This window comes from Ranitomeya imitator, chromosome 2 (genome assembly GCF_032444005.1).
Source record: "Ranitomeya imitator isolate aRanImi1 chromosome 2, aRanImi1.pri, whole genome shotgun sequence".
Classification (NCBI taxonomy): domain Eukaryota; kingdom Metazoa; phylum Chordata; class Amphibia; order Anura; family Dendrobatidae; genus Ranitomeya; species Ranitomeya imitator.
This window is the reverse complement of record NC_091283.1, coordinates 556,120,584-556,145,918: the sequence shown is the minus strand read 5'-3', so window position 1 is coordinate 556,145,918 and position 25,335 is coordinate 556,120,584. Positions and strand designations below refer to the sequence as shown.

Here is a 25,335-nt window from a genome sequence, read left to right as displayed (position 1 = left end):
AATGCTGCTGAGGCGATGAAAACTATATCTCCGAGCACTAACAAATACTCGGAGATCACCTGAACGTGCTCGGGAAAACCCGAGCAATGAGTATACTCACTCATCACTAGTAAATTGTATTACCGTATATACCCGAGTATAAGGTGACCCGAGTATAAGCCGACCCCCCTAATTTTGCCACAAAAAACTGGGAAAACTTAATGACTCGAGTATAAGCCTAGGGTGGGAAATGCAGCAGCTACCTGTAAATGTCAAAAGTAAAATAGGGATTTTTGTGTACTCACCGTAAAATCCTTTTCTCCGAGCCATTCATTGGGGGACACAGACCGTGGGGACACAGACCGTGGGGTGTATGCTGCTGCCAATAGGAGGCTGACACTAAGTGACACAAAAAAAAGTTAGCTCCTCCCCTGCAGTATACACCCTCCTGCTGGCTCTCAGCTAACCAGTTCGGTGCAAAAGCAGTAGGAGATCAATAATATATGAGCGTATAGCATGTCATATTCTAAAAAACAAGCATAAGCTAATAACAGGGTGGGAGCTGTGTCCCCCAATGAATGGCTCGGAGAAAAGGATTTTACGGTGAGTACACAAAAATCCCTATTTCTCCTTCGCCTCATTGGGGGACACAGACCGTGGGACGTTCCAAAGCAATCCCTGGGTGGGGACAACAATAGATCAGGCCCTGTGTAACCGCTACTTACAAGTGCGCCACCGCGGCCTGCAGAGTCCGCCTGCCCAGACTCACATCTGTGGAAGTGTGGGAATTATAGTGCTTCAAGAATGCATGCGGACTGGACGAATCCGCAAGCTTGCAGGCGTGCCTTGCTGAAGCCTGGTGCCTAGAACCCTTGATAGACAGGGAGATAGGCTGACATCTAGCACGGAAGGACTCCTGGATGGTGAAAAGAATTCACCATGTTATCATGGTCGATGAAACGGCTAAACCCTTCCTGAAAATGTCAGGAAGCCTTCCTCTACCGTCAGGAAGCCCAAATAAAATGTCCAACCTTCAGAATGACGCCGTCCTCAAGACGTACCTACTCAGAGCACTCACTTCGTCCAGAATATGGGGGATCTTATTCCATTTTGTGGACTGGAGCCAAAAGAGATGAGGGAAGAACTATGCCCTCATAACAGTGGTAATACAGTACCACCTTGGTAACAAGGGATGGAGATGGCCTGAGGACAACCTTGCCTTGAAGGTAATAAGGGAAAAAAGTCTGAAAGAGCAGAGAAGCTAGCTCCGAAGACTCGTCAGAGTGAGAATATCGCAGAGGAGAACGGGACGACTTTCCCTGATAGTAAAGTCTGCCCGGATGAAAAAGGAGCCTACTGTAAGGCTCCTTGGAATAATAAGGTCCCAATGATCTAACGGTATGCGATAGGGAAGAACTACGTGTGAAAAATCCCTGTGAGAAAGTCCCTACTTGCAGTTGTGCTGCGATAAGATACTAGCTCCGCAAACAAAAAAACAGACGTCGTCAGTGCGGATCTCTGAGGATCACTGGGGCCCCTTTCTGCTTCCGAAAGGCTTTCGGAAGCAGTGGAAGGGGAGTTATGGAAACTGGTACCACGGCAGAACCAGAGCATGGAAAGCGATGGCTCTTGGATCTCGAGGCCGAACCACGAACTCGAGTACATTGGCCTTCAGTCTGGATGTCATCCCACCTACAACTGGAGAGCTCCAGTAAGGACAGATCTGATGGAAGACTTCAGGGTGAGTTCCCACTGACTTGAGGCGGAACCCTGACGGCTGAATTTGTTTGCCGTTCAGAGTTCTACTTCTGGGATATATACTGCCGAGATCACCGAATAATAGACTTCGGCCCATCAGAGAAAGTGAGGTACCTCGGTCATGGCGCCTGACCGTGGGTACCTGCTAGATGACTGACGTAAGGCACCGCAATGGCATTATCCAATTGAATTCGGATAGGGTGACCCGCCAGAAGGCAGTGGACCTGCTGTAAGACTACCGTTCGGATCTCCAGAACAATGATGGGGAGAAGAAGACTGGCATTGGTAGTTACTAATAACTATTGAACCGGGAGAAAGGCCCTGGATGAAGAAGGAGCTCAGAGACTATTGTCTGAAAGTCTATTTGACTTGCTGAAAACGAGCGGAGCGAAGGAAACCGCTTCCATTGTCGTCACCATTTTTCCTCAGAACTCTCTTAGCAAATCGAATGAAATGAGGGGGTGAGTAATCAAGTCCTCAGAACTCTCCTTGCGCAAGCTCCCTGTTGAAGGGCCATGACCTTGTCTCGAGGAAGAATTACCATCCTTCTAGAAGTGTGCAGGATCATCCTCAAAAAGGATATCTGCTGGGCTGGAAATGAGGAGAACTTGTCTAAGTGTAGCTGCCAGCCCAGGAGAGAAGGTATCGCAAGAGATATAGACGACTCAGCGTAGTCCTGGAAGGGCGGCTAGACAGACCAAACAGGGCAGGACGAGCACGCCTCTAGAGTGCAAGAGAAACATGACATCCGCCATGACCCGAGCGAACACTCTGGGTGCGGAAGCAAGGCCGAAGGACAAGGTTGTGACTTGAAAATGCTGTTGACGAATGGAAAGGCGAAGGAATTTTTGCAGAGGGCAAGCAACCCGAATGTCGATGGATGCCGGAAACTGCACCTTTTTCTGTTGAAGTAATGGCTGAGCAGAGGAACTCCATCCAAAGAAGGAGGACAATGTCAAAGGTTGTTAGAAGTTTGAGGTCCAAGGTCGATCTTACTTTTCGTTCCCCTGTTTGGAACCAAGATCCCTTAGATCTAGACTGTGCTGGACAATCCTTATACAATCCTTTGTCAGTCTCCCGCTCAAAGGATTTGATTGGCCAGTTGTTAGTTGTTGCTGGTGTGAATCAAGGTAGTTAAGGTCTCCAGCCAGGAGACCATTGCTCTAGCAATCCATGCGGCCACTAGGGAGGATAGAGCGCTGGACTCGAAGCCGCAAGACGGAACAAACCAGATTTGCTATCTGACAGTCCGTGGTATTTTTAATTGATGACCCATCAGGTAGGGATACTGGTAGGTATACCACAGGAGATTCTACCCGGTTAATCTGCCCCATGGCAGAATGTGCAGCTGCATCCAGCAGGTCATAGTCTCTTGCCATCTCCTCTTTTCACGGTGCAGAGATAAAAATTAGGCACCCTCGATCCATCAACCACTTAACAGGGAAGTGGAGAGGAATTGTCTGCCTTCTTGCATCATCCACTAAATAGTGGTGATGCAGAGGGGGGAGCTCGTACGCCAAAAAGGGTGCCTCTATATGTCCACAGAGTTCAGGTCTCCAGGTGGACAGGACAGGTTGTCTGGCGTTAGGCCTGGATGCAGAAGAGGAAACATGGAGACGACACTCCGTGTGCTCGTCTGTTGATGGTGTGGGGAGATCGGTGCCCTTTAAAGGACCCGTCGCCCTTAAAAAACAGGCCAGGCATGGCATCCCACATAGAGGCTTCTGTCCAGTGAATCGCTTATCCGAATTGAATGGCAAATGCTCTCGAGGGAGTTTAGTCTCTGAAGCTCTGGCAAGCTCAGGCAATATCCAATCCATATTCAGAGCCTTGTTGTCATCAAATCATTGGTGAGGGAGCAGGAAACGAAAAACTTCCGTTTTCTAGATGCCTGTATGTTTCTAGACGCCTGCACGTTTCTAGAATACTTGCGGCCCCTGCTAGCCGACGGCTCCCATGTAGGATAGGGACCATGTATATTGGTCCTGCGAGCACTCCAAACACAGAGGGTACACAGAGGGATTCAATCTCTTGGTCAGAGAACCATGGATTGGTCAGTGAAGAAGTCCACTGAGGGGAACTAGAGGATAAAGCTGGGGTCGGCGGCGGAGGGCTCCTCGGACTGATCAAGCGCCTTTAAGAACAGGAAATACTGGTCATACGCCTTTAAGACCAGGGAATACTGGTCATGCGCCTTTAAGAACAGAGAATACTGGTCATGCGCCTTTAAGACCAGGGAATACTGGTCATGCGCCTTTAAGACCGGGGAATACTGGTCATGCGCCTTTAAGACCAGAGAATACTGGTCATGCACCTTTAAGACCAGAGAATACTGGTCATGCACCTTTAAGACTGGGAATACTGGCCATATGCCTTTAAGACCAGGAAATACTGGTCATGTGCCTTTAAGACCAGGTACTTCCTTACCCGGGTACTGATGTAGAGTCGATGTGCCCCTTTAATGCAAAAAAACTGTCATCCCAGTGTGAGCTGGCCGGGTGAACCAAGATGGCCACCGGGAGCTGCAGAGTTGATAAAATCTCGCAGAGAGCGAGAAGCGCCAATTTGGGGGGCGGAGCCACAGACACAATGTTGAATAGGCCTAAGCGGGGCCTAAATTTCTGTAGCCGGCGGACGTCACCAGTGGGTCGTTCCAGGCAAGACTTCCAGGATGCGGCCTACAAATCGGCCGAAGCCGGGGACTAAATTTTTGCAGCCATCCATAGCGTTACCTCAGAGAGGTGGGCCACAGGGAAGTGGCTGAGGCTGCCTGTCAGCATCTGAATATCCCACTGAAGATGGATCCACTCACCATTGATGCGCGTCCCGGCATGGAGCCGCCGTGGATGTGGGTTTCAGCGCTGTTCTGTGCAGCGTGGACAGTGCAGGGATAAGCCTCAATCCATCATCCGTTTGTGAGGGAGGTGGAGAGGAACCGTCCGCCTCCTTGTGCCATCCGCTTTCACAGTGGTGGGACAGTGGGGGCTGCTCGGACGCCATAGAGAGGGGCCTCTGTACAGCCACGGAGTTCAGTCCGGGTGGACAGGGCCAGTTGTTCGGCATTAGGCCTGGCTCCAGGAGAGGATACATGGAGGCGACACTCCATGTGGTTGCCTGCTGCTGGTGTGGGGAGATCAGGACCATGAAGGAACCGTCGCCCCTGAAGTGAGCTCAGGCATGGCTTCCCACGTCGCAGGAGAGGGTACGGGGAGGTATACTCGCCGTGCTCGCCTGTTGATGGTTCGGGGGAGATCTGAACCTTGAAAGGAACCGTCGCCCCCTTCACTCCGTTAATTAAAAAATAAAAATTTACAGAAAAGTAAACAATAAAATAAAAACGTTGGGGTCTGAAACAGACCCATGTGCCTCCTACAGACACTAAGCAAGAACTGGTTAGCTGAGAGCCAGCAGGAGGGTGTATACTGCAGGGGAGGAGCCGAGAGCCAGCAGGAGGGTGTATACTGCAGGGGAGGAGCCGAGAGCCAGCAGGAGGGTGTATACTGCAGGGGAGGAGCCGAGAGCCAGCAGGAGGGTGTATACTGCAGGGGAGGAGCCCAGAGCCAGCAGGAGGGTGTATACTGCAGGGGAGGAGCCGAGAGCCAGCAGGAGGGTGTATACTGCAGGGGAGGAGCCGAGAGCCAGCAGGAGGGTGTATACTGCAGGGGAGGAGCCGAGAGCCAGCAGGAGGGTGTATACTGCAGGGGAGGAGCCGAGAGCCAGCAGGAGGGTGTATACTGCAGGGGAGGAGCCGAGAGCCAGCAGGAGGGTGTATACTGCAGGGGAGGAGCCGAGAGCCAGCAGGAGGGTGTATACTGCAGGGGAGGAGATCACTTTTTTTTGTATCACTTAGTGTCAGCCTCCTATTGGCAGCAGCATACACCCACGGTCTGTGTCCCCCAATGAGGCGAAGGAGAAAATAGATACAAATAAAAGTAAAATTAATTGAGACATCAGTAGGTTAAGTGTTTTTGAATATCCATATTGAATCAGGAGCCCCATATAATGCTCCATACAGTTTATGATGGCCCCATAAGATGCTCCATATTAAAATATGCCCCATATAATCCTGCATAAAGTGGCCCCATAAGATGCTCCATAGACACATTTGCCCAATATGATGCTGCACAAATATTGATTATGGCCCCATAAGATACTCCATACAGACACTTGCCCCATATAATGCTCCACAAACGTCAATTATGGCCCCATAAGATGCTCCATAAAGATATTTGCCCCATACAATGCTGCACAAACGTTATGGCCCCATAAGATACTCCAGACACTTGCCCCATACAGTGCTGCATAAACGTTGATTATGGCCCCATACAGACACTTGCCCCATATAGTGCTGCACGTTATGGCCCCATAAGATGCTCTTTACAGACACTTGCCCCATACAGTGCTGCACAAACGTTGATTATGGCCCCATACAGACACTTGCCCCATTATAGTGCTGCACAAACGTTATGGCCCCATAAGATGCTCCATACAGACACTTGCCCCTTGCAGTGCTGCACAAACGTTGATTATGGCCCCATACAGACACTTGCTCCATATAGTGCTGCACAAACGTTATGGCCCCATAAGATGCTCCATACAGACACTTGCCCCTTGCAGTGCTGCACAAACGTTGATTATGGCCCCATACAGACACTTGCCCCATATAGTGCTGCACAAACGTTATGGCCCCATAAGATACTCCAGACACTTGCCCCATACAGTGCTGCACAAACGTTGATTATGGCCCCATACAGACACTTGCCCCATATAGTGCTGCACAAACGTTATGGCCCCATAAGATGCTCCATACAGACACTTGCCCCATTTGCTGTTGCCGTGATAAAAAACAAAACAAAAAAAAACACATACTCACTTTTCCGTCGCTCTGGACCCCGGCACTTTCAATATTCACCTGACTTTGTTCCGGCGCGGCTCCATCTTCAGCGTCTTCTGCACTGAAGTTCAGGCAGAGGGCGCGCACTAACCACGTCACCGCGCCCTCTGACCTGAGCGTCACTGCAGAAGATGCTGAAGACGGAGCGGCGCCGGAATGAGCAGGTGAATACCGCGCAACGCAGCACTCCCCTCCCCGTTATACTCACCTGCTCCTGGCGATGTGCAGTCCCTGGTTCCCCAGCGCCGCAGTTTCTTCCTGTACTGAGCGGTCACCGTTACCGCTCATTACAGTAATTAATTTGTGGCTCCACCCCTATGGGAGGTGGAGCAGCATATTCATTACTGTAATGAGCGGTACCATGTGACCGCTCAGTACAGGAAGAAGCTCCGGCGCCGGGGAAGCAGGGACCGCACCAGGAGCAGGTGAGTATAATTAGACAGCCCCCGCTCCCCCTCCGACCCCTGGGTATGACTCGAGTATAAGCAGAGAGGGGGACTTTCAACCCAAAAAAATGGGCTGAAACTCTCGGCTTATACTCGAGTATATACGGTACCTTTTTTTTCACTTTTATGATCATCTGGTTTAAGACTAAAAGCACTGAAATTTTGAAAAGAAACAGTTTTCCAAATTTTGCAGATTTTCTAATAAAAAAAAAAAACGAAAAAAAAAAAAAAAAAAAACACAAACAAAACCCTCACACAAACTAAATTTACCACCAAGTGTCACAATCACAGGGCTATGTAGAAGCATTCCAGTGGTACTACTACAAACATATCCGAACTGAACAATGGCTTGGTCAAAAGGCCAAAATTGGCTGTCATTATTACGGGAATAATTAGCAAAGATTCATGTGGAAACTGAAGTGCAGATATTTATTAACTAGTGGCAGATTAACATCGAATTCCCATTCCAATTGCCATAAATGTCCCAAATGTGCCACCGCTCTGCATCATGGTCTTTCCAATGCCGCCCACGAGTTCACGTCCTCTCATTCCGAATCTGTAAAAGACAAAGTGATTAATTACATCTCACACCACATCTGAGACCACTTTGGCTACAGAATTTTTTTTACAGAGAAATGCCTTTAGGACTCGCCAATACATATTTCAGGGTTGTATCTTTGGTCCATATTTAATGTACGGATAAAGAGAAGATCCAGCAATATCACTTTTATTCAATGTTGCAATAAAAAGTAACAAAAACAGGAGCCTCTGGTCACGCCGATATATTTTGGTAAATAAAGGGAATCTGACATCAGAACTTTGCTACCTAATCTACAGGTCCTTCTCAAAAAATTAGCATATAGTGTTAAATTTCATTATTTACCATAATGTAATGATTACAATTAAACTTTCATATATTATAGATTCATTATCCACCAACTGAAATTTGTCAGGTCTTTTATTGTTTTAATACTGATGATTTTGGCATACAACTCCTGATAACCCAAAAAACCTGTCTCAATAAATTAGCATATCAAGAAAAGGTTCTCTAAACGACCTATTACCCTAATCTTCTGAATCAACTAATTAACTCTAAACACATGCAAAAGATACCTGAGGCTTTTATAAACTCCCTGCCTGGTTCATTACTCAAAACCCCCATCATGGGTAAGACTAGCGACCTGACAGATGTCAAGAAGGCCATCATTGACACCCTCAAGCAAGAGGGTAAGACCCAGAAAGAAATTTCTCAACAAATAGGCTGTTCCCAGAGTGCTGTATCAAGGCACCTCAATGGTAAGTCTGTTGGAGGGAAACAATGTGGCAGAAAACGCTGTACAACGAGAAGAGGAGACCGGACCCTGAGGAAGATTGTGGAGAAGGACCGATTCCAGACCTTGGGGAACCTGAGGAAGCAGTGGACTGAGTCTGGTGTGGAAACATCCAGAGCCACCGTGCACAGGTGTCTGCAGGAAATGGGCTACAGGTGCCGCATTCCCCAGGTAAAGCCACTTTTGAACCATAAACAGCGGCAGAGGCGCCTGACCTGGGCTACAGAGAAGCAGCACTGGACTGTTGCTAAGTGGTCCCAAGTACTTTTTTCTGATGAAAGCAAATTTTGCATGTCATTCGGAAATCAAGGTGCCAGAGTCTGGAGGAAGACTGGGGAGAAGGAAATGCCAAAATGCCTGAAGTCCAGTGTCAAGTACCCACAGTCAGTGATGGTGTGGGGTGCCATGTCAGCTGCTGGTGTTGGTCCACTGTGTTTCATCAAGGGCAGGGTCAATGCAGCTAGCTATCAGGAGATTTTGGAGCACTTCATGCTTCCATCGGCTGAAATGCTTTATGGAGATGAAGATTTCATTTTTCAGCACGACCTGGCACCTGCTCACAGTGCCAAAATCACTGGTAAATGGTTTACTGACCATGGTATTACTGTGCTCAATTGGCCTGCCAACTCTCCTGACCTGAACCTCATAGAGAATCTGTGGGATATTGTGAAGAGAAAGTTGAGAGACGCAAGACCCAACACTCTGGATGAGCTTAAGGCCGCTATTGAAGCATCCTGGGCCTCCATAACATCTCAGCAGTGTCACAGGCTGATTGCCTCCATGCCACGCCGCATTGAAGCAGTCATTTCTGCCAAAGGATTCCCGACCAAGTATTGAGTGCATAACTGAACATTATTATTTGATGGTTTTTTTGTTTGTTATTAAAAAAACACTTTTATTTGATTGGATGGGTGAAATATGCTAATTTATTGAGACAGGTTTTTTGGGTTATCAGGAGTTGTATGCCAAAATCATCAGTATTAAAACAATAAAAGACCTGACAAATTTCAGTTGGTGGATAATGAATCTATAATATATGAAAGTTTAATTGTAATCATTACATTATGGTAAATAATGAAATTTAACACTATATGCTAATTTTTTGAGAAGGACCTGTAAGTGCAACGCAGAAGGAAAAAAAAAAAAAAAAAAAAGACGCTGATTGCAGCGATGTGTTCTGTACTAGGCTGCTTGCTGTAGTTTTAAAAAAAATGTACTGGTTTTATCAGCAGGAGATTATCACTAGAGGATTAGGAAACCTGCTGCCATGTAGTTCTCCATATTCATGAGCTATATACAACACTACCACAAGAAAGTATTGGCAGCTTTCTTCCTACGCACAGTGTACACAGAAAGCTGCCAATCAGTGCTGTGGAGGGCGCTATACAGAGCCCAGCATTCAGAGAACTGCTAGATCTGCAGCAGAGAAAACTGATTTTATTAATAAAAAAGGGGAAAAAAGCTAAAAATATATGTAAAAACATATAAAACAAAAAAAAAAACATTATATCCTATATTACCACTGATCATACTAAATCAAAGAAATATAATCATGATGTTACTCTGCAGGTAGTGGAATATTCTCATGCTGTCATGGGTAACAGTGATGACACGTTACAATAAATCAGGATTTGTATCCACTCAGATGGTAGGTTGCTTCTATTCTGCACATGGTGTGTACTAGAAATACACGTTGGCAATTTCATTAAAGGGAATCTGTCGTCAAGTTTTTACATTTAATCTTACAGCAGCAGGACGTACGTGCACAGACCGATGTGTCACTTACTGGTTTGTGTTTTATCAGTAGTAGGACTAGTCTCGGCTATGTAGTCCTCCTGCTTTATGCAACCCCAGCAGTGATTAGCAGCTTTCTGCCTATGCACAGTGTATACAGTAAACAGCTAATCCGTGTTATATAGAAAAAGAGAAAACAGCAAGTTTATGAACAGGACAACAAGCAGCCCAGTAAATAATACATTGTGTGAATCAGGATCGCTGCCCCTGGATCATGCTGCTCTCAGATTATATAGCAAAATGCTGGTGACAGATTCTCCATGTCTTAATTCCACCCTCAATCCCTACGTCTAGGAATCCAGAGGATGCTCCTACTCAGGGATCGTCAATATGTAGGTAGCCATCAATCAGTCATTCTGTAGGCCTACCCTTTGTAAGTGGTAGCTAACTGTGTATCAAAGACAGTTAGTAATACTACAGACGCCTGCTCTGTTTAACCCCTTCCTGACACAGCCATTTTCCATTTTTCCTCTCCTTCCAATAGCCATACCCTTTTTATTTTTACATCCCCCACAACCGTGTGAGGGCTTGCCTTTTGTGGGAAGAATTGTACTTTTGAATTACACTTTTCAGTTAATCGTGTGATGTAATGGAAACCAAGAAGAAAATTCCAGGTGCAGTGACATTGGAAAAGAAGTGCAATTCCACAATTGTTTATGGGTTTTTTTTTGTTTATTTACAGCATTATATTGTAAAAATTTCCCATCAATATGATTCTCCAGGTCAGTTCAATTGTGGTGATACCATTAATGCAGTGTTTTTTAACGTTTTATTAATTTCAAGTGGGGAAGAAAATTTTTGGAAATTTCTAAGGAAAAAAAACAAAAACGCTTCTGAGACCTGTAATGTTTTTTATTTTCAGTGATGGGGGCTGTCTGAGGGTTTGGTTTTTTTTTGCACCCTAAGCTGACTTTTTTTATTGGTTCCATTTCGGGGTAGATATAATGTTTTGATCACCCCTTACTGAATTTTTTTCATTAAAATGTTTACACATTGGGTTAATTCATTGATATTTTGATTAATCAGCCTTTTACAGAGGTAGCGATACCACATGTGTATTTTAATTCATTTCATTATTTTTAATAGAGTAAAAGGGGAGAGATTGCAACTATTTTTTATTTTTTTAGTTTTCACTGTCTTTGTAAGGGCAGTCTCACACGTCCAGATAATTCCGGTACCGGAATTATCCGTGTCCGTGTGCCGGTGCGTTTCTGTGGCACACGTGTGCCGCCCGTGTGCCCAGTGGGTACCACACGCACCGTGCAGGAGACAGCGCTAAAGTTTAGCGCTGTCCCCTGCATCTGGTGCTGAAGACGCCATTCATATCTTCTCTGCAGCAGCGTTTGCTGTAGAAAAGATATGAATAATCGTGTTTACCTCCAACCCCCTGTGCGCCCCCCCGCTGTTCTTAAAATACTCACCCAGCTCCCTCGTTGGCTGGAGCTGCTTCCTGTCCTGGCCGCACCTTCTACTGTATGAGCGGTCACGTGGGGCCGCTCATTTACAGTAATGAATATGCGGCTCCACCCCTATGGGAGGTGGAGCCGCATATTCATGACCGTAATCGGTGGCCCCACGTGACCTCCTCCTATGGAGGAGATACAGACCACTATTTTGGGCACTTTTCTGCGTATTACGGCCGTAAATTACGGACCGTATTTTTATACGCTGAGTGTAACGCCAGCCTAAAAACGATTATTTCAGTGTTTGCAGGGACCCGAACTAAAAGAGCCACCTTGACAGAATGCAGCATTAGTGCTGCACAAGGTGGCTCTTTTAGTTAAAAACGCTGGGGGAGAGGGGGGGGATGACAGGTTCCCATTAAAGTAATAAACTTAGCAGGTTCTCACCCTCCCGGCTGCTGCTCCGGCCCTTTGTTTTGGCTGCAGTGGTGAAGTCACGTCAATAAGTCACGGCACTAGCCAGTCGGTGAGCTGAGTGCTCGCGTCCTGAGCTGCTCGATGAGGTATGCAGTCACTCGCCAGCGCAGCCGCTGAGCTCAGTAATTGCCTATAGCAGGGACTTGTGATGTCACCACAGCAGCCAAAACACCGGGACAGGACCGTTAATCAAAGACCGGAGTTCGGCAGCGAAGTACAGCAGAGCTGGTGAGTGAAGAGCCCGCCCTGCAACTGCACTTTGATCATGAGGACAGATGAGAGTTCTTTGTTTGCTTACCTTAAACACGAGAAAGTGCCAAACAACGCCCCTGCCGCCATGCCTACGGAAAAGCCCATCATAAACCCCATCTTCACCTTGTCAAAACAAGAGGGCTGCGATTGCCCATAGGGCCCTCCAACTGCAACTGGCATCTGTAAGAGAAAAGTACATGTATTGAGCTAGGACAAATAGTTCTGTTATATCGGTGCCATCTACCAACTATAGACAAAAGGCAAAATGAAGGCTGGCTACGTTTTTCCAACACTTATCTACCACATAATGGTGGGGCACTTCCTGCCATCCCAGACTTCACAATACATTTTCCATACAAAATACCATCTCTTTGCACTATAGTGTATGAAATACTGGGAGACAGCAGAGAAAGCTTTATGCTTCCATAAAGTTAGCTCCAGTAATATTTCGATAGTGACAAGTTTGGGGATTTTAGCCGTTTACCAAAACATATTCGATATAGTTATAATCAATGTGGGCTTATCGTGCAGACTTTAATTTGAGGGTATTCACATTCTAATTGGACTCAGGGTTTAGGAATTACAGCTCTTTAATATGAAGCTGTCTCTATATATTTTTTTTTTAAATTTAATTTTTATTGAAATACATTTTCCAATTTTTACAGGAAAAGAAAAAAATTAGCCATTTTAAATTTTTCACTATCATTTATAGGTTGTCAACCTATCTTATCCTATAATAATACTTTACCATTCGGCTAAACATTTTCAAGTGTATAAAGAGTAAAAGCTCACAAACAAACATACAGACTCAGACAAAAGGAAAGGGGTGGGGGATATGATATGGAATGTTATGACCTACTAATATCCATCTCATAGAGGTCATATATTGAACATGTATCCCTTTTTTAACCCCTTCAAGACCCAGCCTATTTTGACCTTAAAGACCTTGCCGTTTTTTGCAATTCTGACCAGTGTCCCTTTATGAGGTAATAACTCAGGAACGCTTCAACGGATCCTAGCGGTTCTGAGATTGTTTTTTCGTGACATATTGGGCTTCATGTTAGTGGTAAATTTAGGTCAATAAATTCTGCATTTATTTGTGATAAACACGGAAATTTGGCGAAAATTTTGAAAATTTCGCAATTTTCACATTTTGAATTTTTATTCTGTTAAACCAGAGAGATATGTGACACAAAATAGTTAATAAATAACATTTCCCACATGTTTACTTTACATCAGCACAATTTTGGAAACAAAATTTTTTTTTGTTAGGAAGTTATAAGGGTTAAAATTCGACCAGCGATTTGTCATTTTTACAACGAAATTTACAAAACCATTTTTTTTAGGGACCACCTCACATTTGAAGTCAGTTTGAGGGGTCTATATGGCTGAAAATACCCAAAAGTGACACCATTCTAAAAACTGCACCCCTCAAGGTACTCAAAACCACATTCAAGAAGTTTATTAACCCTTCAGGTGCTTCACAGCAGCAGAAGCAACAAGGAAGGAAAAAATGAACATTTAACTTTTTAGTCACAAAAATTATCTTTTAGCAACAATTTTTTTATTTTCCCAATGGTAAAAGGAGAAACTGAACCACGAACGTTGTTGTCCAATTTGTCCTGAGTACGCTGATACCTCATATGTGGGGGTAAACCACTGTTTTGGCGCACGGCAGGGCTTGGAAGGGAAGGAGCGCCATTTGACTTTTTGAATCAAAAATTGGCTCCACTCTTTAGCGGACACCATGTCACGTTTGGAGAGCCCCCGTGTGCCTAAAAATTGGAGCTCCCCCACAAGTGACCCCATTTTGGAAACTAGACGCCCCAAGGAACTTATCTAGATGCATAGTGAGCACTTTGAACCCCCAGGTGCTTCACAAATTGATCCGTAAAAATGAAAAAGTACTTTTTTTTCACAAAAAAATTCTTTTAGCCTCAATTTTTTCATTTTCACATGGGCAACAGGATAAAATGGATCCTAAAATGTGTTGGGCAATTTCTCCTGAGTACACCAATACCTCACATGTGGAGGTAAACCACTGTTTGGGCACATGGTAAGGCTCGGAAGGGAAGGAGCGCCATTTGACTTTTTGAATGAAAAATTATTTCCATCGTTAGCGGACACCATGTCGCGTTTGGATAGCTCCTGTGTGCCTAAACATTGGCGCTCCCCCACAAGTGACCCCATTTTGGAAACTAGACCCCCCAAGGAACTAATTTAGATGCCTAGTGAGCACTTTAAACCCTCAGGTGCTTCACAAATTGATCTGTAAAAATGAAAAAGTAATTTTTTTTCACAAAAAAATTCTTTTCGCCTCAATTTTCTCATTTTCACATGGGCAGTAGGATAAAATGGATCATAAAATTTGTTGGGCAATTTCTCCCGAGTACGCCGATACCTCATATGTGGGGGTAAACCACTGTTTGGGCACTCGGCAGGGCTCGGAAGAGAAGGCGTGCCATTTGACTTTTTGAATGGAAAATTAGCTCCAATTGTTAGCGGACACCATGTCGCGTTTGGAGAGCCCCTGTGTGCCTAAACATTGGAGCTCCCCCACAAGTGACCCCATTTTGGAAACTAGACCCCCCAAGGAACTTATCTAGATGCATATTGAGCACTTTAAACCCCCAGGTGCTTCACAGAAGTTTATAACGCAGAGCCATGAAAATAAAAAATAATTTTTCTTTCCTCAAAAATGATTTTTTAGCCTGGAATTTCCTATTTTGCCAAGGATAATAGGAGAAATTGGACCCCAAATATTGTTGTCCAGTTTGTCCTGAGTACGCTGATACCCCATATGTGGGGGTAAACCACTGTTTGGGCGCACGGCAGGGCTCGGAAGGGATGGCACGCCATTTGGCTTTTTAAATGGAAAATTAGCTCCAATCATTAGCGGACACCATGTCACGTTTGGAGAGCCCCTGTGTGCCTAAACATTGGAGATCCCCCAGAAATGACACCATTTTAGAAACTAGACCCCCAAAGGAACTAATCTAGATGTGTGGTGAGGACTTTGAACCCCCAAGTGCTTCACAGAAGTTTATAACGCAGAGCCATGAAAATAAAAAAAAAAAATATTTTCTCAAAAATGATCTTTTAGCCTGCAATTTTTTATTTTCCCAAGGGTAACAGGAGAAATTTGACCCCAAAAGTTGTTGTCCAGTTTCTCCTGAGTACGCTGATACCCCATATGTGGGGGTAAACCACTGTTTGGGCACATGCCGGGGCTCGGAAGTGAAGTAGTGACGTTTTGAAATGCAGACTTTGATGGAATGCTCTGTGGGCGTCACGTTGCGTTTGCAGAGCCCCTGATGTGGCTTAACAGTAGAAACCCCCCACAAGTGACCCCATTTTGGAAACTAGACCCCCAAAGGAACTTATCTAGATGTGTGGTGAGCACTTTGAACCCCCAAGTGCTTCATAGAAGTTTATAATGCAGAGCCGTGAAAATAATAAATACGTTTTCTTTCCTCAAAAATAATTATTTAGCCCAGAATTTTTTAATTTTCCCAAGGGTAACAGGAGAAATTTGACCCCAATATTTGTTGTCCAGTTTCTCCTGAGTACGGTGATACCCCATATGTGGGGGTAAACTACTGTTTGGGCACATGCCGGGGCTTGGAATTGAAGTAGTGACGTTTTGAAATGCAGACTTTGATGGAATGCTCTCGCGGGCGTCACGTTGCGTTTGCAGAGCCCCTGATGTGCCTAAACAGTAGAAACCCCCCACAAGTGACCCCATTTTGGAAACTAGACCCTGAAAGGAACTTATCTAGATGTGTGGTGAGCACTTTGAACCCCCAAGTGCTTCATAGAAGTTTATAATGCAGAGCCGTGAAAATAATAAATACGTTTTCTTTCCTCAAAAATAATTATTTAGCCCAGAATTTTTTATTTTCCCAAGGGTTACAGGAGAAATTGGACCCCAAAAGTTGTTGTCCAGTTTCTCCTGAGTACGCTGATACCCCATATGTGGGGGTAAACCACTGTTTGGGCACACGTCGGGGCTCAGAAGGGAAGTAGTGACTTTTGAAATGCAGACTTTGATGGAATGGTCTGCGGGTGTCACGTTGCATTTGCAGAGCCCCTGGTGTGCCTAAACAGTAGAAACCCCCCACAAGTGACCCCATTTTAGAAACTAGACCCCCCAAGGAACTTATCTAGATATGTGGTGAGCACTTTGAACCCCCAAGTGCTTCACAGACGTTTACAACGCAGAGCCGTGAAAATAAAAAATCATTTTTCTTTCCTCAAAAATTATGTTTTAGCAAGCATTTTTTTAGATTCACAAGGGTAACAGGAGAAATTGGACCCCAGTAATTGTTGCGCAGTTTGTCCTGAGTATGCTGGTACCCCATATGTGGGGGTAAACCACTGTTTGGGCACACGTCAGGGCTCGGAAGTGAGGGAGCACCATTTGACTTTTTGAATACGAGATTGGCTGGAATCAATGGTGGCGCCATGTTGCGTTTGGAGACCCCTGATGTGCCTAAACAGTGGTAACCCCTCAATTCTACCTCCAACACTAACCCCAACACACCCCTAACCCTAATCCCAACTGTAGCCATAACCCTAATCACAGCCCTAACCGCAACACACCCCTAACCACAACCCTAACCCCAACACACCCCTAACCATAACCACAACCCTAATTCCAACCCTAACCCTAAGGCTATGTGCCCACGTTGCGGATTCGTGTGAGATATTTCCGCACCATTTTTGAAAAATCTGCAGGTAAAAGGCACTGTGTTTTACCTGCGGATTTTCCGCGGATTTCCAGTGTTTTTTGTGCGGATTTCACCTGCGGATTCCTATTGAGGAACAGGTGTAAAACGCTGCGGAATCCGCACAAAGAATTGACATGCTGCGGAAAATACAACGCAGCGTTCCCGCGCGGTATTTTCCGCACCATGGGCACAGCGGATTTGGTTTTTCATATGTTTACATGGTACTGTAAACCTGATGGAACACTGCTGCGAATCCGCAGCCAAATCCGCACCGTGTGCACATAGCCTAATTCTAAAGGTATGTGCACACGCTGCGGAAAACGCTGCGGATCCGCAGCAGTTTCCCATGAGTTTACAGTTCAATGTAAACCTATGGGAAACAAAAATCGCTGTACACATGCTGCGGAAAAACTGCACGGAAACGCAGCGGTTTACATTCCGCAGCATGTCACTTCTTTGTGCGGATTCCGCAGCGGTTTTACAACTGCTCCAATAGAAAATCGCAATTGTAAAACCGCAGTGAAATGCGCAGAAAAAAACGTGGTAAATCCGCCATAAATCCGCAGCGGTTTAGCACTGCGGATTTATCAAATCCGCAGCGGAAAAATCCGCAGAGGACCAGAATACGTGTGCACATTCCTAACCCTAACCCTAGCCCTAACCCTACCCCTAACCCTACCCCTAACCCTACCCCTACCCCTAACCCTACCCCTACCCCTAACCCTACCCCTAACCCTACCCCTAACCCTAACCCTACCCCTAACCCTAACCCTAACCCTACCCCTAACCCTATTCTAACAGTGGAAAAAAAAAAATTTCTTTATTTTTTTATTGTCCCTACCTATGGGGGTGACAAAGGGGGGGGGTCATTTATTATTTTTTTTATTTTGATCACTGAGATAGATTATATCTCAGTGATCAAAATGCACTTTGGAACGAATCTGCCGGCCGGCAGATTCGGCGGGCGCACTGCGCATGCGCCCGCCATTTTGGAAGATGGCGGCGCCCGGGAGAAGAAGGACGGGACCACGGCTGGATCGGTAAGTATGATAGGGTGGGGGGGGACCACGGGGGGGGGGATCGGAGCACGGGGGGGGGAATCGGAGCGCGGGAGGGGTGGAACGGAGCGCGGGGGGCGTGGAACGGAGCACGGGGGGGCTGGAATGGAGCACGGGGGGGTGGAACGGAGCACGGGGGGGGGTGGATCGGAGTGCAGGGGGGGTGATTGGAGCACGGGGGGGTGATTGGAGCACGGGGGGAGCGGGCACGAGCACGGGGGGGGAGCGGAGCACAGGACGGAGGGGAGCCGGAGCAGTGTACCGGCCAGATCGGGGGGGTGGGGGGGCGATCGGAGGGGTGGGGTGGGGGCACACTAGTATTTCCAGCCATGGCCGATGATATTTCAGCATCGGCCATGGCTGGATTGTAATATTTCACCCGTTATAATGGGTGAAATATTACAAATCGCTCTGATTGGCAGTTTCACTTTCAACAGCCAATCAGAGCGATCGTAGCCACGAGGGGGTGAAGCCACCCCCCCTGGGCTAAACTACCACTCCCCCTGTCCCTGCAGATCGGGTGAAATGGGAGTTAACCCTTTCACCCGATCTGCAGGGACGCGATCTTTCCATGACGCCGCATAGGCGTCATGGGTCGGAATGGCACCGACTTTCATGACGCCTACGTGGCGTCATGGGTCGGGAAGGGGTTAAAGGGACCAAAACTAATTGGACAATTATCTATAAAGCTCTTTAATGGGCTGAGTGGGCTATTCCCTTGTTAATCCATCATCAATTAAGCATGTTAAAGGTCTGGACCTGACTCAAGGTGAGGCATTTGCATTTGGAAACACTTGCTGTGAACCTACAACATGCGGTCAAAGGAACTCTGAATGGAAGAGTAACAAGCCATCATTAGGCTGGAAAAAAGAAGAAATCCATCACAGATAGCAAAAATGTATGAGTGGCCAAATCAACAGTTTGGTGCATATATAAAAAGAACACTGGTGAGTTTGGGAGGTCAGAAAGTCCTGGACGGTGTTCTGCGGAACGAGCTGTGAATCATAGTGTCGGGGCGTTGTGGCCAAGCTTACAGCCGCTGCTGCTCAGTGTTCAGCGAGCGGAAAAGGCGTATCTGGGGGGGGGGGGGTATGGGGAGCAGTCGGGCCACCTAATGAGGTTGTCCGAGGTGTCTCCCCGGCAGCTGCCTTTTGCAGCCTCCTGAACTGGGAGTCAGCCGTTCTCTAAGCGGGCTGTCAAGCTGACATCCAGCACAGAGGAGATGCCAGTGAACAATTGTTCTTGCATCTTTCAAACGCGAGTACAATTGAAGTTTCGACCGCAGGGCCAGAGCGAAGTAAGCATCGTTATAGCATTATCAGGTCTTGTGATCACACTGCTGATGTTACTCATCAACGATTGAAGAACATCGGTTGTAAGTGCTCCAGTGGAACAAGGTTGAGATTTACTCTGTGAGGGGCAGGGAACATTTAGTGTAACGGGGTGGAGAGGGGACTTGAAGACAAGTTTGGTGAGCAAGGAAGGGACAGGTGAAGACAATATTGGGAGTGGGAGAAATCTGAAGAAAGTATGAGGAGCAAGGGGGGAGATGGGTCCATGTATGAGGAAACAGTATGGGGGGATGGGTGCAGCACAGAATGGCGAGAGGAGGGGTGGTGCAGACAAAGTACGAGGAGCAAGGGGGGAATGTATGAGGGGGAATGTGTGCAGACAGTATGGCGAGTGAGGGGAAGAATGTAGTATGCAGTATGGGGTGTGAATGAGGGGATGGGTGTGGACAAAGTATGGGGAAGAATATATGTGGACACAGTATGGAGAGTGAGGGTAATAGCATGTGTGGAGACAAAATGGTTAGCGGAGGGGGTGTGAGAGGAGGCAGTATGAGGAGGGAGGGGGAAACATATGAGGAGACTATTAAGGGGAAGAGTGTGTGGAGAAAGTATGGGGGAAGAAAAGTGTGCATTTTTGCAGAATAAAGACTGAGCAGTGTACAGGGTAGCATGGGAGAACAGTGCAAGGCACAGCCAAGAGGGGCCAGTATGCCAAGGAGAGAAAGTATGATGAGGGGGATAGAGTATAGAGACTTTGCCTTGTAGGGGTGGTGGGGGACACACAGTGTGAAAGAACAGTGTGAAGATGGAGCCCAGTATTTAAAGGAGGGGGCAGCGTGGAGGGCATATTCCATAAGAGGGACAATGTGTACAGGGACTATAGTGAGGGGCAGACATCTATTCATCGTATGGCAGATTTTTTTTATACTCAGCAGCATTATAATGACACTGCTATAGTTAAGGGCACCTTATTGGGATCTGCTGGAGAAGATGAAGTCTGCAGAGATGGGCTGTGGTTGTGAAGTCATCAGAGCATCTGGACAAGATGAAGATGAAAAGAAAGACTCCAATAAGAGACCATGTCATGCATCAGGCACTTGGATGTAAATGTATTTTGAGATACTGACTAATTCTGAGATTTTTAATTTATGTTAGGAGCATTGAAAGGGTTGTCCAAGTTTGTGATGAGTCTGCAGTCATTCTGAGTTAATGCAGACTTCTGAATTCTCACAGTGCGCCCTGCACACTGTCAGGATTCTCTTGTGCCAACAATTGGCATACATGCGGTCACATGCTGACTAGGTATGTGTGGCCTCACTCACTGAAAATGAATTGAGCGAGGCCGGGCACGTCTAGTCGGAATGTGGCCAGAAGTATACAAATTGCAGTACATGCACTGTGAGAATTCAGAAGCCTGCAGCCACCTATAGTGACCGCAGACTGTCATCTCTGAGGGCGGTTCACACTTGCGTACCGGGGCTTTGCGGAGGGCTGCGTAGTTGCTCTGTTAAGCTCCACCCACTTCCGCACTTCAGTTTAGGTCCGCCTACTTCTGCATGCATCCTGCAGCCCTAACAGTGTGAACTTAACCGAACGGCGCAGCTGCTAGAAGGAGTATCCTGCTAATCCTTAGTACCTTTACGCTCGACACCGCGACCACATGGAAAAGACCCAGGAGAGGTGAAACTTCCTTTTTGGATTAGTCACTCTATGGCCTGATACGTTTTTACTGGAGGGCACTGTCGCCAGACCCAGACAGGAGGGCACCGGCGCCAGACCAGAGGGCGCCCACGCCAGACCCAGACCGGAAGGTGCCCGTGCCAGACTGGAAGGTGTCCACGCCAGACCCAGACCGGAAGGTGCCCGTGCCAGACTGGAAGGTGTCCACGCCAGACCCAGACCGGAAGGTGCCCGCGCCAGACTGGAAGGTGCCCGCGCCAGACTGGAAGGTGCCCGTGCCAGACTGGAAGGTGTCCACGCCAGACCCAGACTGGAAGGTGCCCGCGCCAGACCCAGACTGGAAGGTGCCCGCGCCAGACCCAGACTGGAAGGTGTCCACGCCAGACCCAGACCGGAAGGTGCCCGCGCCAGACTGGAAGGTGCCCACGCCAGACCCAGACCGGAAGGTGCCCCTGCCTGACTGGAAGGTGTCCACGCCAGACCTAGACCGGAGAACGCCCCAGTGAGACCGGAGGGCGCCAGACCCAGACCGGAGAACGCCCACGCCAGACCCAGACCAGAGGGTGCGGAGACTAAGTCATCTATTCAAAGGGAAAAGCGGGCCCCTGGAGTCACACACTGCCCCTGCCAGATACACAACACAGAATAAGGCCATGCCCTGACTGCTCTCCGCTGATTATGAGGGGTATTCTCCCACAAGAGCCCATGGCAGCCACCTAGCTGGCAACATGCGGGCACACCCGGGTGATTAGCGGGCACCGGCGAGAATAAAGCTCTATACACGTATAATTAACGGGGGCCATGCAGGACCGGGGCCTGGAACATCCTCCTGCCCCTGTGACCCCGGGCTCCCAGGACCGCACTCACCTCTGCACCGTCGCCCGTGCTCCAGGCCGCACTCACTGATGACGCCAGAGTCTCCGCCCTCCCCGGAAGCCGCCGGTGGCCGCTCTCTCCTCCTCTAGTACCCGGTGACGCCGCCCCGGAGCCCGTTACACAACCAGCCGGGAAGCATGTTGTGCAGAGCGGCACTGCGGAGTCTGCTGGCGGCGGGCACCTGCAGGAAAGTGTCCGTGCACCGGGCCAGTCATGTGGAGCGCACAGGTACGGCCACTAGGCCCCGAGCGGCGGACATGGCAGTGTGGGAAGACATGCGGGATTACATGGCGTATAGTGAGTGAACTGCCATCATACCAAGGGATGGCACACACTGTGCTGGCGTAACACGGGCACAGTCACAGGTGGCATAACACACGCCAAACGGCATACTGCGCAGGAACATGGCATAACTGAGCTGGCACACTGTCAGGATTCTCTTGTGCCAACAATTGGCATACATGCGGTCACATGCTGACTAGGTATGTGTGGCCTCACTCATTGAAAATGAACGTACAGTGCATGGCATTTACTGAGCTGGCATAATAAAGGATGGTACAAGGCCTGGTATATGCTGAACTGACTTAAGTTATAGTTAAAAGGAACCTGTCACCCCCAAAATCGTATATGAGCTAAGCCCACCGGCATCAGGGGCTTATCTACAGTCATGGACAAAAATTTTGAGAATGAGACAAATATTAATTTTTCCAAAGTCTACTGCTTCATTTTTTCTAATGGCAATTTGCATATACTCCTGAATGTCAGAGTGATCAGCTTAACAGCAATTACTGTACTTGCAAAGTCAATATTTGCCCAGAAAATGAACTTTAACCCTCAAAACATATTTCAACATCATTGCAGTCCTGCCTTAAAAGGAGCAGCTAACATCGTTTTAGTGATTGGTGTGGGTGTTGATGAGGACAGGGCTGGCGATCAATCAGTCATGATTAAGTAAGAATGACATCACTGGACACTTTAACCACTTCATGACCTTGGGATTTTTCGTTTTTCCGTGTTCGTTTTTCACTCCCCTCCTTCCCAGAGCCATAACTTTTTTATTTTTCCGTCAATTTGGCCATGTGAGGGCTTATTTTTTGCGGGACGAGTTGTACTTTTGAACGACATCATTGGTTTTAGCATGTCGTGTACTAGAAAACGGGAAAAAAATTCCAAGTGCGGTGAAATTGCAAAAAAAGTGCAATCCCACACTTGTTTTTTGTTTGGCTTTTTTGTTAGGTTCACTAAATGCTAAAACTGACCAGCCATTATGATTCTCCAGGTCATTACGAGTTCATAGACACCAAACATGACCAGGTTATTTTTTATCTAAGTGGTAAAAAAAAATTCCAAACTTTGCTAAAAAAAAAAAAAAAATTTGCGCCATTTTCCGATACCCGTAGCGTCTCCATTTTTCATGATCTGGGGTCGGTTGAGGGCTTATTTTTTGCGTGCCGAGATGACGTTTTTAATGATAGCATTTCGGTGCAGATACATTCTTTTGATCGCCCGTTATTGCATTTTAATGCAATGTCGCGGTGACCAAAAAAACGTAATTCTGGCGTTTTGAATTTTTTTCTCGCTATGCTGTTTAGTGATCAGGTTAATGCTTTTTTTTTAGTTGATAGATCGGGCGATTCTGAGCGCGGCGATACCAAATATGCGTAGATTTTATATTTTTTTTATTGATTTATTTTGATTGGGGCGAAAGGGGGGTGATTTAAACTTTTATATTTTTTTTATTTTTTAACATTTTTTTCAACTTTTTTTTTTTACTTTTGCCATGCTTCAATAGCCTCCATTGGAGGCTAGAAGCAGGCACAACTCGATCGCCTCTGCTACATAGCAGCGATCTGCTGATCGCTGCTATGTAGCAGAAATGGAGGTGTGCTGTGAGCGCCGACCACAGGGTGGCGCTCACAGCCACCGGCGATCAGTAACCATAGAGGTCTCAAGGACCTCTATGGTTACAATAGAGACGCATCGCCGACCCCCGATCATGTGACGGGGGTCGGCGATGACGTCATTTCCGGCCGCCCGGCCGGATGCGGTAGTTAAATGCCGCTGTCTGCGTTTGACAGCGGCATTTAACTAGTTGCTTGGTATCATTGTTTCTCTTCAGTTAACCATGGTTATCTCTAAAGAAACGCGTGCAGCCATCATTGCACTGCACAAAAATGGCCTAACAGGGAAGAGTATCGCAACTACAAAGATTGCACCTCAGTCAACAATCTATCGCATCATCAAGAACTTCAAGGAGAGAGCTTCCATTGTTGTCAAAAAGGCTCCAGGGCGCCCAAGAAAGACCAGCAAGCGCCAGGACCGTATTTTAAAACCGTTTCAGCTGCGGGATCAGACTACCAGCAGTGCCGAGCTTGCTCAGGAATGGCAGCAGGCTGGTGTGAGTGCTTCTGCACGCACTGTGAGGCGGAGACTCTTTGAGCAAGGCCTGGTTTCAAGGAGGGCAGCAAAGAAGCCACTTCTCTCCAGAAAAAACATCAGGGACCGACTGATATTCTGCATAAGGTACAGGGAGTGGACTGCTGAGGACTGGGGCAAAGTCATTTTCTCTGATGAATCCTCTTTTCGATTGTTTGGGACATCTGGAAAACAGCTTAGGCTACTTTCACACTAGCGTCGGGCTCGGCCCGTCGCAGTGCGTCGGGCCGAGGTTACTGACGCTAGTGTGGTTTGCGCCGCACAACGGGTGCAGCGGATGCAGATTTTCATCGCATCCGCTGCCCCATTGGGAGGTGGGGGAGGAGTTCCGGCCACACATGCGCGGTCGGAAAAAGCGGTCCGTCGGCTGCAAAAAACGTTACATTTAACGTTTTTTGCTCCCGGCGGTCCGCCACAACACGGCGCAACCGTCGTAAGACGGTTGCGACGTGTCGCAATGCGTCGGTTATGTAACTCTATGGGGCAAAAACGCATCCTGCAAACAACTTTGCAGGATGCGTTTTTTCCCCTAAACGACGCATTGCGACGTATTAAATAAAACGCCAGTGTGAAAGTAGCCTTATTCGGAGAAGAAGAGGTGAGCGCTCCCACCAGTTTTGTCTCATGCCAACTGTAAAGCATCCTGAAACCATTCATGTGTGGTATTGCTTCTCAGCCAAGGGAATCGGCTCACTCACAGTCTTGCCTAAAAACACAGCCATGAATAAAGAATGGTACCAGAATGTCCTCTAAGAGCAACTTCTCCCAACCGTCCAAGAGCAGTTTGGCACCCAACAATGCCTTTTCCAGCATGATGAAGCACCTTGCCATAAAGCAAAGGTGATAACTAAATGGCTCATGGAACAAAACATATGGATTTTGGGTCCATGGCCTGGAAACTCCCCAGTTCTTAATCCCATTGAGAACTT

At 47.2% G+C, this 25,335-nt stretch overlaps 2 protein-coding genes across 2 annotated transcripts in view; one reads left to right on the top strand and one right to left on the bottom strand.

Moving 5' to 3' along the window:
• Positions 1-7,479: 7,479 nt before the first annotated feature.
• Positions 7,480-22,087, bottom strand: ROMO1 (reactive oxygen species modulator 1). The gene is made up of 3 exons (XM_069751997.1): positions 21,962-22,087; positions 12,381-12,514; positions 7,480-7,633 (listed from the first exon to the last, which is right to left on the bottom strand). The coding sequence occupies exons 2-3, from the start codon at positions 12,512-12,514 to the stop codon at positions 7,525-7,527; spliced, it is 243 nt and encodes an 80-aa protein (XP_069608098.1). The 5' UTR covers positions 21,962-22,087; the 3' UTR covers positions 7,480-7,524.
• The window catches only part of NFS1 (NFS1 cysteine desulfurase), a 68,032-nt gene continuing 64,682 nt past the window's right edge, over positions 21,986-25,335 (top strand). The window contains exon 1 of the mRNA XM_069751996.1: positions 21,986-22,198. Within this exon, the coding sequence (XP_069608097.1) occupies positions 22,108-22,198 (91 nt within the window). The 5' untranslated portion in view covers positions 21,986-22,107. The remainder of the gene's footprint in view (positions 22,199-25,335) is intronic.